Here is a 19,518-nt window from a genome sequence, read left to right as displayed (position 1 = left end):
GAAAGAGGCTTTTTTCGTGTAATTTTAAGATTTAATTTGGAAATCTACCTGCATTCATTTTTTGTACATTAAACAAATCCGATTATGATTTGCATTGCCTCTAAGAGTAGTCACAGCACACCATCGGCATCATGCAAACCCCAAGAAAGACTGCAGGTCCAGAAGAACCCGTTGTAGAAATACTGGGCTTGATCCAGGTTCAAATTTAAGAGTAGACCCATTGAAATCCATGGAGCGTAAGTTTGTCTAAAGTTTATTTCAGTGGGTCTACACCAAGTAGGGCTAAATCTGGATCCAACCCACTGTCGTCGTCATCAGCAGCAGCAATATTAATCTAACAACAACAACAACAACAACAACGCGTTCTGCTTAGCAAGGACTTCGTCCCTGCTCCCCTTCCTTTCCTACCCCGAAAGAACCCCGCAGCCCGCAACAACCCCCCGGAGGCCCTTCTACCCTCGCCCTATAGAGACAGCTGCTGGTGTAAACCAATCAAAGCCGCCCAGCCGAGCCCCCGGCAAGGGCCGAAGAAGGGGAGCCAGCGGGAGCCGGGGAGCGAGTGAGGGAGCGCGGCCGCCAGGCGCCTCCCCTTCGTATTTCCTCTCACGCCCACTTCCAGGAGCGAAGGGGGCTCCGCTCGTTTTCACGCTCAAACTTCGCCGGCAAAGCCCGGCGGCGCCGACTCGGGGTAAGTTTCCGCCCGGCTTTTCGGGGAGGGCCCGGCGGGGCCGAGGCGGGTAGCGCGCGGCGCAGCCACGAGGCGCCCGCTGGCCCGGTGGGGGGGGGCGTGTGCTTCTGGCCGCGGAGGCTTTCTCGGCATGTTGCAACCAGGAGGAGGAGGGGATTAAGCGTGGCTGCTGGCGGACGGGAAAACCCAGCGAGAGCGGGGCGGGGGGGGGGGGAGGCTGCCGCCGCCGCCGCCGCGACACAGCCTGCATGACCTGCCAGCGGCGGCAGCAGCAGCAAGGAGGAACCTCCGGGATCTCCGCGTCAGCAGCAGCCCCAGCGCTGTGCATGCATGGGAGGAGGAGGGCGCGCGTTCTGCCTGCGTTGGAGGGACGGGCCTCTGCAGGGGGGCGTGCGACAGGCATCTGGGCGGGCCGCCGCCGCGCTTGCCTCGGCAAGGGAACTTCTCCAACCAAGTTCAGCGTCTTTCTTTTCCCCTTCGCGGCTTCCAGGCGGCGACGCGGGTGGGGGAGGGAGACGCAGCCCGGAGAGCTTTAGGGGCGCTTTGTGGCGCCGTCGTCCCTCGCCTTTTAGCCCTTCTGTGACTCGATGGAAGTGGGCCACCCTCTCCCGGGGACCGTGCGGGGGTGGGGGGCGACACCGTCCCATTTCGGAAAGGCGGTCAGGGGGGCCCTTCTTGTGCAAGCCAGAGCGCGCGAGCCTGTGTCCACTTAGCTGAGAGTGAGACCCACTGCACGCTGTTGGGCTGACATAGGATTGTGCTGCGTGCGTCACCCGCCTGCGGCCTAAAAAGCCTTTAAAATAAAAATAAACAACAATTTTCAGAGGTTAGTGTTAGTCTATTGCGGCAAAAACAACAAAGTGTCTTGTGGCACCGATTTATTCTGGCATATGCTTTCGTGGACAATAGCCTACTTCATCAGATAACACTCCATGCATTTGATGCAGTGGGCTGTAGTCCACAAAAGCTCACTTGGAGTCAGTTAGTCTTTAAGGCGCCTAAGACTTTGTTGTTTTCACTGTGTGTGTGTGTGTGAGAGAGAGAGACAGACAAACAGTGACAGTCAGACAGACAATTACAATGGGTGCCACAAATTGCTACGATTACGAAGAGTACCCAATTGAACTTTTACTGTTTTGGCATTCTTTGAGGCAACAGAAAATGTCCTATTTGCAACAGAAAATGGCCTACGTGAAAGCAACCAGAAGGGGATGCAGTTGGTGTTAAATATTGAAAAATAATAATAGCAGAGCATCAAACTTCTGTGAAAGCCCCCCCCCCTTCCCCTTAACATAGTCTGAAAGGGAAGCCCTTTCTTTTACAGAATTGTTTCTTATTCATAACAGAATGTGCTGGGTGTCTCGTCTTTCAGAACATGACATTTCCTTAGAATAGATGCTACAGTTTTGACAGTACCTTTTATATCTGACCGGACCATTCCAGATCATAAGATAAAGGGGTTAACTCCATCATCATTCATCTAGTTTTTTTCTGACACTAGGTGCCCCTCTTTCTCTAGGTGGCCTGACACCTTTTACCTTGATTCCACATTTCTGTCTGCCATGGCCTTACACAACACAGTGTTGGCATCTGTCTCAGCTGGACTGATGCAATCTAGCTTCACAAATTTACCTTTTCCTGGTTTGTGTCTCTGGTACCAGCATTAATCCAGATACAAGCACCACACAGGATTGTGTGGTTGGCCTGCTATCTGTTCCTCTGTCCTTCTCTGTCTCTAGCAATGCCCTTTAACCTGATGGGTTGAATGACATAACACCTGAGATGCTTCCAGTGACATACACCTGAAGCTTTCACGGAATTTTACCGGAAATTCCATGAAATGTTGTAGTCTTCCATTTGTAACTGTCTTTTGTTTTCCCTCTGCTTCCATCTCTTTCTCTTTCCTCAAAAAATCCGTTAAGGAGGAAAAGATAGAATAGCTGCATAATGTCTTTTGATTAGTAGTGCTAGGAGCTGTCCATTTAGAGCAGGGGTAGGGAACATGTGGCCCTCCAGAGATTGTTGAACTGCAGCTCCCACCATCCCATACCATTGGCTATGTTGGCTAGGGCTGATGGGAGTTGCAGTCCAGACATCTGGAGGGTCCCATGTTCCCCACCCCTGGTTCAGAGCATCCCTGGTTTATTACTTACTTAGATTTCTATCCCACACTATCTTGGAGGTTCATGCTCAGTTACAATACTTTTAGGGCACAATCCTATGCATGTTTAGACAGAAAAACGTCCTACAGCTGGCTGGGGAATGCTGTTTTTGTTATAATCAAAATTAACAGTAGAAGCCACTCAACATTAGCCCTTTCCACCAGTGCTTCACCATTTCCTCATTTTCCAGTACCTTGCCGTTCCCCACAGTGCATCGTGGCACTGAAAAAAATCCAGCATATCTTATGCTTTTACCCAGAACTAGCAGAAGGAAGATTGGCTGGTAGGTTTCTTTTGAAGAACAGTGGACTTTGATCTGGTTTAGCAAGACACTACTTATGTTATTTTAAGCAGGACTGCTGCTTCAGACTAGTTATACCTCAATTGTCAAGAAATACCAAGTACAAACACTTCATAAACTTAAAAAGACACTGGCAGATGGGAATCCATGTGTGTGTGTATGTGTGTGTGTACACACACACACACACACAGGAGTAGACCATGCAAACTGGCCAGGCAAAAACTGGCTTAACCTGTACATGAAAAGAAACCAGTTATTAAGAACTTGTAGTAAAAATGGGACTGTAGCTTAACAACCGAAATGCACACCCCTGAACAGTTTTCTAAAGTGCAATTCTATACATGCCTACTCAGAAGTAAGCTCAGTCGCGTTCAGTGGGGCTTGCTCTCGGGTAAGTGATTATGGAATTGCAGCCTAAGGGAGCTCCAAAGTGATCAGTATTTACTGATCAGAGGATCCTGCAGCCTAAGAAAGGGCCCAGCAGCAACCCTTTTAACCTGCAATTCCCTGAAAGACTGGACGACGCTGGAAGCTGCTGGACTCTTTCTGTGGTGTGGAAATGGACAGATAGTGAGGGGATCCCCCCCCCCTTAAGTTTTTAGTTTCACTTCCCTTTCGCACCAGGCTGGTGAGGAAACAAGGAAACCCCCTCAGTGACCCCTCCCTCTGTCAAGCCCCTCCCCTTTTCTCCTAGGCAGACGGGGGAAGGGGGCGGGGCCCGGGAGACCCGATGACGTCACCCGGCCCGCTTCCTGCAATAGAAAGTGAGGGAAGGTAAAGCTACCCCCCGTTTCCAATTATCTGCTCGCCCTTCCTCCTGCCCTCTCCCCTAATGAGGCCTGGAGGGGCAGTCCGTCGCGCGCTCGGGTCCCCCCCCCGTCGCTACTGGGGAAGGGGCGCAGAGAGAGAGAGAGGAGGGTGGAGAGAGAGAAAGAAAAGGGGGAAGCAGCAGCAGCGGCTGCCTCAGGGAGACCTGCCCAGCCCCCCTTCGCCTTCTACCGCCCATTGACCCCTTCTTTGAACCACCTCACCCCATGGACCCCCTGCTTCCGATTCTTCCTCGCCTTTCTCCCCCCGTCCCATCTCTTAAACCAGACCCTACTCCTCTGTTCCTCGCACACTGTGTGCCTGTGGCACGCCCCACAGACGCAAACCCTCCTTCCCCCATCCAACTCAGTGGGTCCCTGCAGCCTGCGACTTTCTCTCTGTGTTCACCTGGTGCCCAGGTATCTTACGCTTACCTATACACACGCACAGCACACCTTCACCGGCCCTAAGTGCTTGGCTGGGTGGAGGGGTGTGTGTATCTGGATGGCTTGGTTGAATGCTGGACGGTGGTGGTGCTAATGCGGGCTTGTATCGAATTCGTTGAGTCTAACTTAAGGCCCAATCATTTCAGTGGGTCTTCTCTTAAGTAGGGCTGGCATTGTCTACAACCCACTGGGGTGTAAATGCGTATTGTCGGTGTGGTGCTAACATTGGCTTGTATCCAATGTGAGTCCAGCTTAACATTAATTTCAGTGGGTCTACTCTTCAGTAGGACTAGCATTGGCTACAACCCACTGGGGGTGTAAATGCGTGTTGTCGGAGCGGAGGGATGCGGGGCCATGTCTTGGTGCTAGCGCTGGGGGCCGAGGGGCGATAGGTTACCTGAGGGAGGTTGGAAGCAGGGAGGTGTACGTTGAAGGGTGACCCGTGAGAAACGTGTGGAATGGCGCGGTACTCTTCCGGGCGGGTGTGCGAAGGGGGGAAGCGGATGCTGGAATGCGGTGTGGGGTGCGCCGAGAGGGATGTGGCTGTGATGTGTCCGGGGTGGACTTCTCTCTTCTGACTTTCTTCAGAGGAAATGAGGTGCCTGCGTGCTGTTTGGGGGTGAGGGTGGGGAGGGAGGAAGTGTAGGCAGGAGCGGAGTGTTTATGTATCTGTGGGGGTGTTCCATCTTGAACGGGCTATGTGTATGAATGCTAAGGGAAGTTGAGCCACATGGCAGTAGTCATAGGACTGAAGGCGATGGGGGTGTGGTGCGCGGGCAGGGAATTCCTGGGTTGGGCCAAATGTGTGGGGATTGTTGACGATGGCCTTTGGCATGGAGGGGAGAGTGCTGAGCTTGGCATGCACTGGCCCCGGTGGGTCTTCTTGGCGTGATGCATGGGAGGGCCGAGTGCTTCTGTGGCGGTGTGGGGCGCCGGGGGGGGGGGCGGCGGCGGCGGCGAGGCTGGGGGAAAGAGTCGGAGTTGGCACCGTCGCTCTGCTGCAGCCACCGGAGACAGGATCAGAAATAGATACTGAGGATAAACAATGGACTGGAGGCTTGCTGGAGAGACGGGGACCGGGGTGGGGAGTGGGAAGACGTTCCTCCTTCCACCCCCACCCCCCATGCCCGGGATGGTCACCCCACGTGTTTTGGTAGCCTTTCTGGCACATCTTGACATGCCCAGGAAGTGACTGGGGTATGAGAGAGTTGCGCGGAGAGGCATCTAGAGTGTTCGCGTGCATGTGGGGGTGGGGGCGCTGCCGTGTTTGTGTGTCGGTGCAGAATCAGGTTGTGGTGGAGCGTGTATGTGGGGGAGGGGGAGGGGGAGGGGGAGGGGGAGGCCCTGCCGAGGAAGAGGATTCTGGGGAGGGGGGTTTAGCGCCGGGTCATGTTTGTGTTGGAGGTTGTCAAGTGGAGGAGGATCCCAGACGCCGCCGCGCAGGGGTCGCCGTGTTTCCCAGCTGCCGCCGCCGCCGCGACTGCTGCTGCTCCTTCACGCCAGCGCCGCCGCCGCCATCAGCAAGAGCAGCAGCTCCGGCTGCCTACTGAGCAGGTTTGCTGGGGGATCCGGGAAGGGTGGCGGAAGAGAGGAAGGGTGGGGAGGGAGAGCTAGGCGCGCACGCACGCTGTGCAAACCTCCCTGCTGGGCGGGAGAGCCGCCTCCTGGGCTTGGCTGCGCCCTTTCGGCGGCCAGCGGCGCGGGTAGACGCGAGCCACATCGCGAAGTCTCCTTGAATCAAGAATGCTGCTGGGCAGGAGAGAGTCGGGGGATGGGTGGCGAAGGCGAGGGCCGGGAAGAAGCCTGCCCAGCTCGGACTGCCTGCGCCGTAGGCTCTGGCTGGCGAGCAGTGCTGCGTTGGCTTGCATTGGCGCGCACGCTCCTGTTTACTCCGGTCCTTCCCGATTGTGTGCGTTTGTATTTCTCTGGCGCCTCCGGATCCGGCGAGGGAGGGGTGCAGGCTTTTGCGCCTGGGCTGGACCGTGGTTGTGGTGAGCAGGCATCCGGATGCCCCCTCCCTCGGGTCGGTCCCGGTTTGTACTCGTTCTCCTCCACCCCCTGGCATGTGTGCTGTGCTTTGTTCAGCTCTGCGTTGCAGAGGGGTTTTCCCAAGCTCCTCCCTCTTTATTCATTCATGTTTTTTCCCTGTGCAACAGCGCAGGGCTACCCGCCGTCATTGCGTCTCTCAGTTCATGTCCATCTTTCTGTTATTTTGTTAACCAGAACAGGATTTCCTCGCCACTCCTTCCGTCTGCCCTCCCCCAACTAAAGAAATAAAGGGAGAGAGTCCTTGATTGCTTCATATTTGAAAGGATTGTTTGTCTGGCGCCTCTTATGTGCTTTCCCGGAGTCTAAAAAGAAAGGGGAAATCCTACTGGTGGCCAGCGGAAGTACTACTTTAAAAGTGTAAATATTATGTAATGTGCTTTTTGTATGTTGTATCCAAACATCCCTAAATTATTAGAGTTAAGGAAGCATATGCCAGCTTTCACTCTTAACTGCTAACTACTTAGGCAGCCAGTATCTGGACTTGATCAGACAGTGGTGCTGCTAATCTGGAGACCATAATGTTTAGGTATTTATTTGCAGGAGTCCACCTAGTAACAAACCCTGTTGTTGGCCCTGTTTTAACCGGTAGAGCAATGAAACAGAGCACCCACAGACAAGGTAGGAGTTTCTGCATTCTTGGCGGATTTGTTAGGTGGGATAATGTGACTTTGAAAAAAGTGAGGGGGACAGAGATGAACCCTTACATCCCCGATGAGGGCTTTGTGTAGCTCTCTCCTAGGAAAAGGACATTGGAACAGTGATGAAAGCAACAAAGATAATGGGAGCAGGGCAGCAGTTGGACCCCCACTGGTATTTTCCATCCCTCCTTCAGTAAGAGGAGTAAAAAGGAGTTCTCTGACAGCATGTGGTGAAGGGGGGGAAGCCTCCCTGATTTACTGCTCAGACTGGGGGCTATGCAGCCAGCTGCAAAATCTCAGTGGCCCACAGCATTCTCTTTTCCAGTAGGTGTTTCAGGGGAGAAGGGTGGCTGAGTTCCTCCATGAGTTTTTGCAGGCCCCCAATTTATTCTTTCTGTGGGTTAGGGGGGTATAATCCAGTCTTTTAAAGAGAACACAAATATTTTGTCTTGTTATATGCCTTACATATTAATAAAAATGTCTCTTTAACTAAAAAGGAGAGCATTCAAGAAAAACTGGAGTCCGTTTTATATTATAGTCCTTTCCATATTTCTGAAGATGTGTTGCATAATGGGTAGAAGTTAGGTTCCAGGCATCAGTTATTCCTTTCCGGTTATTTTCAAAAAGTTGTTTATAGTTCCAGTGGAATGTTTATAGCACTGGTTCATAGTCTTTTAACCAAGGAAATCCCCTAGCAGTTGTCTTTCTGTCTCTGAAATCCTCCAGTTTCAATTTATTACCCATAAATAGAGCCCCCTTAACTTTTCGCTATGCATGGTCCCCAGAACCCAGTGAAGGCAGCAAATTTCCTGTGATCTACTGGTGGATCCTAATTACCTTTTTTGCATGTGGTATATGTAAGATATACTGATGTAGGAAAGGGAGTATGGTTGAGAATGTTTCTTTTTCTCTCTTTCAAACACTGAATACTTGGTTTAAGCATGAAAAGAGTGTGCTGGTAAGCAAGCCTTTGCCTATCCCAATGTGATAAAATGAATGAACTACACTTTGTTTCCGTAGTCTGCCTGCTCTTTCTGGAGCTCCTTCCTCTTTCTGATAGAAGCCTATCAGGCCATAGACAGAAGCTCTGCAGGTGCAACTTTCTCCATTATAAAGACGTGATGGGGAAAATTGCACCAGTTGGATTTCTGTCTCTTGTAGCAGCTGTTAAAGGTACAGGAACCCTGCCAGTGAAAAACAGCTAGAGCTGTCACCTATCTCATGTGCATTGTAATTAGTCATATTTATCAAGTTTTGAAGACCAAGACATGGTGAAAGGTAGAACAAAATGCTATTCAACTTACTGTGAAAATGGGCTGGCATATCCAGATAGTTTCCTTGGAAGTGGGCTGCAACATTACAACCACTTAAGTTATTACTAAAAGTGTTGACACAATTTGCAATTGTTCTAAATAATTGATTTCAGTAAGGCAGGACTAGTGTTCGTGTAATTGCTAAGTTGCAGTTGTGGTTTCTACATTGTGGTCTGTACTCAAGGAAGTGACTTCATAATGAATAAAGAAAGCATATTAAGTGGTAAGCCTGAAAGAATGCCATAGTTCCATTTTTTAATCTAGAGTGTGACTTTCTTAAGGACATTTATGCTACTAGGAGCAAATGGATTGATATTTGTCTCTATGTTTTTTTGTGTGGTGCTAATATTCTTTCTGAATGTTGGGAATATGGAGTAGTGACTACTTTGCATGTAAAAAGCCCAATCCAATTTGTGTGACTGAGTAATAGAGGCCTATATGGGCCACCACTGTGATAAACTTATTAAATTGACCTGATACTTATAGATCTGTTTCTTGTGATATTACTTCATCTAACTTTTTTTCTCCTTCCAGTATGTGGATTAACTGACTCCCTTGGCATGTTTATGGAGCTGCTTTTGGTCTGTTCTCCATTTTTGAGAAACTTCCTATGACTGGATGAGAATGCCTCGAACAAAACAAATAAATCCTAGAAATTTGAGAGGTAAGAAAGAAGCTCTGTTATGAGAGGATAAACATTCCTATAAATTGAGACAGCTTAAAACTAAGTCAAATGAACATAGACCTTAACCAATTTGATTACATCTCTTGTATTTAAACCAATGTCAAAGATTACTGTAACGGAAATAATTTAGAAGAAATACACATTATTTTGCAGTTGATGCTGGACTGGTTGCAGTGCCCATTTTCTTGCCAACACTCACATGTATACCCTCCTGCCTGTTGGGTTCCTCTGTTTTCACTTCCTGGTTAGTTTCAAACAGTTTACAGGTTTGAGGAAGGGGATAACTTTTACATGCAAGTTCATGAATATGTTCTTTTTAAGGAGTGACTGTATGGATGATATGGTCTAATTACTCACTACTGTGGTCTTGGTAATAAAAGATGTAACTTAAAAAAAGAACATGATTATTAGACTATAAAATTGTCACAGGTGTCTGCTAGAGATAAACTAGGTATGCTGTGTTATATATTGAACACAAACTTTCAAACAAATTTGAAATTGTCCTTGAAGCATCTGACATTTGAAGTAGCTTTTTATTATCTTTAAGAAACATCCAGTTTTAACTAAATTGTGTCATAAAGTGAACTAAAGAATAATCAGAGGCAGTATAACTAATGGCACCAAAATAATACTGGTTTTATAAGATTTCTAGGCTCAGCTATTATTCAGCAATAATAGCTACATGTCCTGTTCCTATTGCTGGCATTGTAACTGCATGCAGTTCTAGATAGTTGTCTGGTACTGTCAGCTTTGATAGTAGCTGTGTTCACATGCTATATTAAGTCATGAATTATGGCTTAATAAACCACAATGTGAAAAAGCTGCATGTTGGTGCATGCAGCCTATTCATTCCTGCTTCAAGTAAGCGGTTAAGCAAACCAGGAAAAGGAGAGCTTTGTGTGGAATACAAACCTGAGATTATGGTTTATTGTGCCCCAAAAGCCAGGAGAAGAAGACAGTTTCAAACCAAGGTTTGGTGCTGAATTGTGGCTTGGTTGGGTGCAGTAAACTACAATCATGGGTTCAGATATCAAACAAAACTCTCCCTTTTCTTGTCTGTTTACCCATACTTAAGAAGAGCCATGCTGGATCAGACCAAGCGTCTATCTAGTCCAGCATTCTGTTCACACAGTGGCCAACCAGCTGCCCATGGGAAACTCACAATGAATGCAACAGCACTCTCTTGCCCATGTTCCCCAGCAACTGATGTACATAGGCATACTGCCTCTGATACTGGAGATAGCATATAGTCATCAGGACTAGTAGCCATTGATCTTCCATGAATTACCCTACATGAATTTGTCTAATCCCCTTTTAAAGCTGCCCAAACTGGTAGCCATCACTACAACTTGTAGAAGTGAATTCCATAGTTTAACTATGGAACTAAACTTCTTCACTGTGCGAAGAAGTACCTCATTTTAACTGTCCTGAGTGTCCCACCAGTCAGCTTCATGGGATGACCCTGGGTTCTAGTATTATGAGAGAGGGAGAAAAGTGTTTCCCTATGCACTTTCTCCACACCGTGCATAATTTTGACACCTGTGGCATGTCTCCCCTCACTTGCCTTTTTTCTAAGCTAAGTTCATGCAAAGGGAGGGGCAAAGCAGGTATGAAGGGGCTGTGTGCACTAGTACACAGCTTGTTGATATTCTGGTTTATTAAGCCATGATTCAGTAGGGGAAGCGGCTGAGTCTTGCTTCCTTCTGAGCATTGTCCTGCAGAGGCTTGTCCTGCTTACTCCTGAGTAGTCATACAGACAAGCAGAGGCTTGCCCTGCTTCCTTGTAAGTAGACAAGATGCTCATGCTTGCTATATGTAGAAATGCTATTTTGAGATGCTGTTGAATGATGCTGCTTTCTTCTGAGCAGTGTTCTGTAAAAGCTTGTCTTGCTTACTCCTGAGTAGTCCTGCAGAGGCTTGCCCTGCTTCCTTGTAAGTAAATACAGTGCTTATGCTTACTTCTGAGTAAACATACTGCTATAAATTTGTAAGAACTGGGGGGAGGATATTTCAGCCCTATCCTCTTCTACCTGTGGCCCCATCCAATGTTGCTTGTGACAACTGGAATGCAGCCCCTGAGAGCTTCTACAAATGGAATTTGGCCCTCTGGCTGAAGAAGGTTCCCCTTTTATATTCTGATCCTAAACATTTTACCAGTTGTTTTCCGGGCCAAATTCAAGGTGTTGGTTTTGACCTTTAAAACCCTATATGGTTCTGGCCCAGCCTATCTTAAGGAGCGCCTCCAGCAGCACCAGACAGGCCGCTTAACAAGATCAGCCTCGGATGGCCTTCTCTCTATCCCATCAGCCAGGACAGCTAGACTGGTGGGGACGAGGGAGAGGGCCTTTTCTGTGGTGGCCCCCACTCTGTGGAACTCCCTCCCTAGGGAACTCCGCCATGCCCCCTCTTGAATGAGCTTCCGTCGTGCATTAAAAACGTGGTAATTCAGGCAGGCATTTGGGGTGGGTTAGGATATTTTAGAAAATGTTTTTATTGTAGAATTTTATTGTTTTAAATTGTTTTATTGTATGCTGTACATCGCCCAGAGTGGCTGGGTGACCAGCCAGATGGGCGATTAATAAATTTAATAATAATAATACTTGTGAATCTGTATGCCTATAATGCTACCATAACTATTTCAGCAAGGAGACCATACCAAAAGTTCATATTCAAGCTTTTCTGCCATTTTGGGGGTGAGCAAGACTTCTTTTTTTAAAAAATGAAGCTGGTATTCACAATACTCTGAGAAGATCCAGCATCTTGCATAAAACTCTAACAGCTGCAGGATTTCTAACCCTGGTTTACCAGCCTATGCTTTGAAATACAGGCTGGTACGTGCCTGGGTTTAAGCCTAAGCAACTTCTGGAAGCATTGCAATTGATCTATACAGAAATGGCATAATTTTAATTGGGTTTATGTAGCAACTAGGTATCTTATTTTTCTATTTTTACTGTGTTGTGCTTGTTCATATGCTGTAATTTGTTCCAAATCCCAAAGGATGGAGCAAATCAGAAAGATACTTACATTGTGAATTATGTCTTATGGGGTATACGTGGATATTACTTTCTGTTAGAGATTGAAGCAGTGCCTTGGTCTTTCAACCTGATTGTAGCTATGTGGCTATGAAGTTTTGATTTTCATACATATGTTAAAAGGAAATTGATCTTGGTGATCTGCATAAAACTGTTAACACTACAGTTTGCCTAGCCTTATCTTAGAAGCATTGTCAACCAGAGAGCAGGGATGTAGGGCATTGCCTGCTTTGTCAGTGGAACATCACAAACATGACTTTGTGTTTGGGGCTGGAAAAATACTTCCATTCCACAGGCAACAGGCATAAAGGTTTTCAGTGGAAGTTTTGCATAGGGAGGAATAAATATTTCTGAATTCCCAAGTGTCCAGCATATTGAGTATCTGGGATTTTTCAAGTCTTGATTATATTGGACTTGCTGGAATGTGACACTGGGGCAAATAATTGAGATTGGGGGACTTGCTAAGTAGCATCACCTTTTAGTATCTTGACTAACAGTTAAGGTTTTCTTTTGTTTTGGTTAATACGTATGTTTTACATTTAGGTTTCTCATGCAATAGTGCTTGTGTCTCAAATGCTTCACGATGCCAGTTGAAACATTAACCCGTTGTTTCTATGCATATTTACTTGGAAGCAAGTCCCTCTGTGTCCTGAGCCTTACTCTCTAATAGATGTGGTTATGATTGCAACCTTGGTCATTTAGTAGGTTCTCACTTAATGTGACTTCAGTGGAGCTATATGCTTGTATTGCTGTGTTTCTAAGTGGGAAGCCTTTTAATAAGATTTCTATAAAATAATTAAGTGTTAAGTTCATATCTTTCTGATCATGAGTTGTTAAATGAATCAAATGAGAATGGTAATATTTCATGATTTTTGATCCCTAGCAAGTGATTAGTTCTTAAACCCTCAGGTTAATTCAAATACCATCAATAAAAATTTTCAGGACTAGTATATAGGAAGTCGTCACAATTTTTAAAATTGTATCTATCCCACCTTTCCTTCAAGGAACTCAAGGCACCATACATGGTCCCCACCCCACATTTATCCTCACTACAGCCCTGTGAGGTAGGCTGGTTGACAGCTGGTGACTGGCCCAAGGTCACCCAATGAGCTTCACGGCTGAGTAGAGATTTGAACCTGGACCTCCCTAGTCCTAGTCTGATGCTAGTCTCACAATATTTTAAGGACATTATGTAAATGAACCAACTCACCTGTTACAACTATATTTGGGAAGGGAAAATCCAATCTACTGAGATTTCCAGAAAGAATTGAATCTTGTTTACTCAGTATTGGAACCAAGAGAGACAAAGAAAACCCATAATTCAACATGTGCTGTTTCATATGATTTAGCACAAGGGAATTTGAATGGACTGTGTATAAAAATTGGATTGTTTGGTCTTCAAGAAAATTTTACTTTTTTGCTTTTCCGTATATTACAATTGATAGGTTCATCACCTGAAGTCCATCAGTTAAAGTTTAGAATTTACTAAGTTGCTGGCAGAATAATTCTAACCCTCTTGGATGGTGGCAGTCTTGTATTCATTGGATCCAAAGCCCTTCTCTTTGCTGGAGAGACTCCAGGATTGGCAGGCACCCTCCTCTGCCATCCTGGGGCTGGTGAAACTAATTTACGTCACCATTGGAAGCAGTGGAGCAGGGAGGGGTGGAATTAAAAATTACAATTAACAACCATGCAGGATTTTAAAAAGTCAGTCCATTCCCCCCTCGCATGTCCTGCACTGGCTGGCATGAGCTGGCAGATGACCCCTCCCAACTCCACCTCGGATTGCACTGTAGCCTTCTACATCCCAGAGGCTTGCTTGCATGTGTGCCAGTTTTTCCCAGAGCAGTCATGTTTGCCAGGTAAAGTATGGAAGTGCCTATAATGTCTGGCTTATGAGTTATGTGCATAGCCCCAGGAAAATTGCTATCTCTCAACCTCCATTCCCCACTTACGAAATGAGAGTAAGAATGTCCTGTCTTTCACTAGTGTTGTGAAGGTTAACAAAGAGTAAAGCATACTACCTATTAAAGTTCTTGCATGAATTTCTCTTCTAGATTATATGCTGTGTGGCAGAGACCAAGTATGACCCTGATTATAACCCAAGCCTTTTCTCTTAAAAACACTTTATTTTTCTTCAATATGCTAAAGAAAATACATTTTGAAGAATAGCATTTGTAGTATGTAGCCAGTTGGACTGATGTATGTAAACATCCAATTACTCAAAGGATTAAACTGCCTTTTGAATGTTGTGTCAATATCAACTGGGGGAACTGTCTGTATAATTCTTATTTGAAAGAGGAGTTAAAGTTTTATGCTGTCGTTTTTTCCATTGAGTCTTTTTCCACTTAATTGGCAGTTTTTTCTTTTAATATGAAATACTGGCCCAGCTGAAAGAGAGAAAATTTACCACTAATATCTCTGATCCGTTCTCAGTTTTTCCATTTCTGCTTTGTAGGGTATTGCAAAGTGTTCTTGTTAGTTCTTGCCTAAGCCCAGTATTTGTTAGCTCTCTGATTATTGCAAATCTTGCACTATTTTTTGTTTTGATATTTCTCCGGTCTAAGGATAACCGCTGAGCTGAGGAAATGTAACTCCACAAATAGGTCTTAGTTCTTGAAGTTCAACACTTGTAAACCAGCCAAGCTCTTAGACTGAACAAATGACGACTTCATATTCGATAAATCACCACTTAATATACCATGAAACCAATAATATCCCTGTACAAGTAGTGGACTACCACTTTCATTGCATGATATATGCATCTGACAGTGAAGGTAGAAGTCAGATGTCTTGCTTCCCAGTCATATCAGGGACTTCTCTCATCAGTTAATACCACAACAGCCTGGGAGGCTAGATGCTCACAGGCCAAGCTGTTCAGGGTATCTGTGGGTGGGTTGCACCCTTGCTAGCCATGACAGCTCCTCTCCTCAGGGAAGGGGGCGGGAGGGTTGTCATGTTGGGTAGTATTCCTATCGGGTGACAAGTGGTGCATTGCATGCTCCGTTTGGCCTTGGTGGCCTCTGTTTGACATGGGCCCTGCACTAAGTGACAGTATGGCTTAGCAGACTCTGTGGAGGCTGAAAGGCATCTATCTGTGTTGTCCTTTCATTTCACCCAGTGGTACCTGGCAGACTAGCAGTGATGTGCAAAATTCTGCTGTGTGGGTTTTGCCTAAACAATGCTGCTTGCTTGGGTAGAGGTACTGCCCATGCTAAGAGCAGCATGAAGAAATGGCATGCCACTTTTAATTTGAGCAGTGCTGCTCTTTGGGCCAAATGAAAGGATACTTCTTGTGTGGGGAATCGCACTGCCTACTGAATACTACTTTTAGCCTGGGTTGTCTCTTGCTGTATGCTGTGGGGGCTATAGGATTGGCCACTGATGCTTTAAGTATTTAATCATTATTTGACCAGTATATTGACCACTTTTTCTGTGACTGATTACATGACCAAGCCTACCTTCTAGAAAATAACCCTTATTTAGCATAGCCAGCACTAAGCTAAAAAAAAAAAAAGCTTCCTCAATATTGCAAAGCAGAAAAAAAAGTCATGACATGGAGAAATTTATAAAGGCATCAGCCTTACTGTGTGTATTAGCAGCCTATGCATACAAGGTCTTAAAAATATTTTTAATCTAATATTAAAGCCAGAAAGGCTCTTCTGGCAATCTGATTCCAGTATAAGCATATTTCAGTTTTGGAGTGAACATAATGCAGAACATCTTGATGCAACCCCATCTGTGCCTGTAATGGATCAGGTCTAGGCTGTATTACAAAATCTGTGCCTCAGTCTGGAGAAAAATATTTAGCCCCATTAAGATCAATATTTTTCTTTCAGATATTGACATGTGCATACTGTTTATGGAGCTTTTTCAGGCCAGATCTCAGGACCCAGCGGAGCATGGATAGATAAGACAGTAGAAAGGCTAAAGAAAATAGGGTATCAGGATAATAGCATCCTGATAGGAAGGATAGAACTGAGTTCCAGGGCTGAAACACTATAATGCATAACATAATATGCAAATCCCTTGATGGGCTAGGTGTGGACACTCATGCGCATTGTATAACATATTTTCCAGAGCTCCCAAGTACTTCACATACATTACTGAGTTGTTTTACACATTCCTGAGTAGGTAGGCCAGTGTTGTCGTCTTCACGTTACTGGACAGGGGAGAAGGAAGAACAGCAGCAGAGAGGTAGTGGCTTTCCTAAAGTCAACAGTGCATGTTTGAATAGACTTTAAACTATGCATTTCAGATCCTTACTCATGCTCCTGAACCCTATTCTACATCAGCTTCTATGCAGGTGTCCTGGGGTAGGTACATTAAAAATAGGACTTCATGTGATTATTGTATGATGATTGAAGGCAGTTCCCAGACAAAGTTGCACTTCTTCATTCAGGTTCTTACAGTTGGAGGGCTTTGTTTCTCTCAAAAGGACAATGGCCAGTTGAACTGTGGCTCACTTAAGTGTACAAGTAAGTGGTCCAGATTTTAAGAGAGAGTGCTAGAATAATTGGTGTTTCTTAGATGGAAAATACTGTTACTTGAATCCAAACACTATCTTCAGATTGCTTGTAAAATGGCTGCAGCTCAAGGATAGCTGTATTAGTCTGTTGCAGCAAAAAAGTGTTGTGGCACCTGAAAGACTGATACCTATTTTGGCATAAGCTTTTGTGGCCTAGAGCAAGGATGGGCAGACTTCAGGATTGCAGGATCTGTGTTTTTTGTTTTTTTACTAGAACCCCGAGATCCACTAACTGGAGCCAGGTGCAAAGGGAACAAACTTTTAATTAAGGGATTCTAAGCCCAGGAGTTAGTTTTGAGTACCAGAACTGAACTGAGGTTACACTCCTTCCACACACAAATCCACTTCTGGTCACTCTCCAACTTCCTTCATTTTAGCAGTATAATTTTGGGGTGGGGTGGGGGTCACTTAGGGTGCAATCCTATGTGTGTTTAGACAGAAAGAAGCCCTACATCTCCCAGCATACCCCAGCAAGCCATGCTGGCTGGGGCATGCTAGTAGTTGTTGGACTTTTTTCTGTCTAAACATGCATAGGACAGTATCCTTAATAACTTTTTAAGCCATCTAAACCAGAAACTAGTGCCGTGTCTTACAGCACCATATTCAACAAGCTAACTCGATCTTGGGAAAAACGAAAAACTTTCCTGTGTCAGTTCAGCCCTCAGCCAATTTCATTGTGTAACTCCAAAAGTTGTATAACTTTGAGCATATCTCTCAGGGCTGCATATGATTTGGCTCAAAGACTTTTCCATTTTCCAGTGAAATTTTGTCATGAGACAAGGCATAATATTAAACAGTCAGTGGTTTTATTAATCAAGAACACCAGGAAAAGAGTTAAAATGCATTCACAAAACTTTAACAAGGTTGTTTCTCTTTGCGGTTCATGTCTCATGAGAATCATAAAGGCTTTGTTGGTAGTGAAGCAGGAGAAATAATGAGTAACACTTTCCCTCTGAATTGGAAAAGTACATTCTGAGAATAAATTTAAATTTCCTAAGTAACTTGCTGACCAATAAGTTTTAATGTTTTTTCTTTTTTTAAATACATGGAAAATTAGGAGTCCAAAAACTTCAGTGAGGTTCAGAGTCGTTCCTCATGTTCTTTTCTAGCAGTCACCTTGTTGGAATGAACCTGTAAACATATATATTTGAAGGAGAGTAGAGGAAGGCAGTAAAGAGAAGGCTCCAAAGCTGCATTTGGCAAATTAATTGCTTTTAACTTTAGTGAGAGAACTAGTATGGTGTAGTAGCTAACTTCTAATCTCCCATCCATGAAATCATTTAGTGGCCTTGGCCAAGCCACTTTTTTCATAATCCTCCATGTGTATTGTGTGGATAATACCTGCCATGTCTGTTTGTACAGATTGCTTATCAGGGATGGGCAGAAGGTAAATCTCTGGATGTTTTGGACTTCATCTCCCAGAAGCCCCGGCCAGCATAGCTACTGGTCAGGAATTAAATTATGTGTGTTGAGCACTTTGAACATTCAAGTAAAGCCCGGCATACATGCTAAGTGTTGATGGTATCTTTCTGTATCTTGTGGTTTGGAGAATTGTAACACAGTGTACCTGTTTGGGGAGAGAATATAAGAGAAGCAGGAAATTGATAGGGAGCTTGAACTAACTAGAATACCTTGCATTTCCATCCTTGACTTCATAGAGCGAAGGAACCCTGTGCTATCTAAAGCCATAATTCTAAATTTGCACTTCCCCCTAAGTGAAGGGAACAGAGTGGAAATTCTTGAAAGAACAGGGGAGCGAAGGGAACACAATGAAAATTCTTGAATGATCATGGCGGGGCAAGGGGGACCCGCAAGTTATTAGTAGCTGAGGGGAAGAATGTGTTTTTGCATTAAGGTCATGTTTGATCCAAAATGTAGAGTTGCAGTATCTTAACATATGTTATTCCAGCAGGTGTTAACTATGTGGAAAATTCTGAACAATGGTCTGGCAGTCTGCTCCAAAAGGTTGGCTTTAGTTGCAGCACCACAAACAGGTGTTGTCTCCACCACTGCTTAAGCAGCTTCTAACATATGGTAAGTGAGACAGGACTGTGGAGCCTAATTTGCCATTCAAGAAAAACTAAATAGCCTTTGCCACTCACCACTCACTAAGAGTGCAATCTCATGGACTGCACTCCTGATAGACGAGGCAGGATGGGCGGAGGTGATTTTGCCTCCCGTTCTCCCTAAACAAAAAAACAACAGCTGGACAGGCCTCTGAGCCCATCTAGCTTGCTTAAAGGCAGTGGGTGGGATAGGCACCAGGGAGGCTGCAGGATCATGGCAGCTCCCCACCCACTGGAATGCTCCTTTAGTGATCTCTTTGAGGTCATCCGAGGTTGCTCTTAGGAATCAGAAAGCTGCCGCCGTGGTTCTTTCCACAACTGCTGCAAGGGGCTGGGGGTGGGAAAGGCGGAAAGGATCTGCTGTCAGATATCCCCTCCTGAGGTCGTAGGAGTGCTTGTGGCCTCGGGAGAAGGAATCTGAAATCTACTGTGGTCCCTGGGATGCTGGGTTGGACACTAGATCTCATTGGTCTGGCCCTCCTGATCTATTTTTATTGGATCCAGGGAACCATCCATATTCTGGCTTTGGTCTGAAATGGTTCCAAATAAGTGTCTGGAATGCAAAATGGACATGTGTACAATGCTTGTATATGACTCTGTACTTGTCTTCTTCCAGTATACTCAGGTTAGGAAAATGGTGTTTGTGAAGTACTCCTTCATCCGTTAGTGCTTAGATCTTTGTTTGATCCTCTCCCTTTTTGTCAAATAGCTTACTCAAAAAGCTGTGTAGCATTGTACCTCTGATTATTGGCCAAGGAATGACACATGCTTCTCTCCCAACTCCTGGGCAAACCAAAGCAGTT

The 19,518-nt window shown here is 45.7% G+C and overlaps 1 protein-coding gene across 15 annotated transcripts in view; it reads left to right on the top strand.

The window, feature by feature from the left end:
• The first annotated feature begins 425 nt into the window (after positions 1-425).
• Positions 426-19,518, top strand: part of HIVEP1 (HIVEP zinc finger 1) — a 114,019-nt gene continuing 94,926 nt past the window's right edge. Inside the window, exons 1-3 of one of the 15 annotated variants that reach the window (XM_084850322.1) lie at positions 5,977-6,313; positions 6,628-6,810; positions 8,939-9,068. In XM_084850322.1, the coding sequence (XP_084706448.1) occupies positions 9,023-9,068 (46 nt within the window). In that variant the 5' untranslated portion in view covers positions 5,977-6,313; positions 6,628-6,810; positions 8,939-9,022. The other 14 variants (XM_084850329.1, XM_084850319.1, XM_084850325.1 and 11 more) reach the window with 14 other exon arrangements.

The sequence above is a fragment of the Heloderma suspectum genome, chromosome 4 (genome assembly GCF_057233095.1).
Source record: "Heloderma suspectum isolate Gila_16-S chromosome 4, 16-S_ref, whole genome shotgun sequence".
Lineage (NCBI taxonomy): Eukaryota > Metazoa > Chordata > Lepidosauria > Squamata > Helodermatidae > Heloderma > Heloderma suspectum.
Note: the sequence above shows the minus strand (reverse complement) of the source record. Positions and strands in the feature narration are given on the sequence as shown.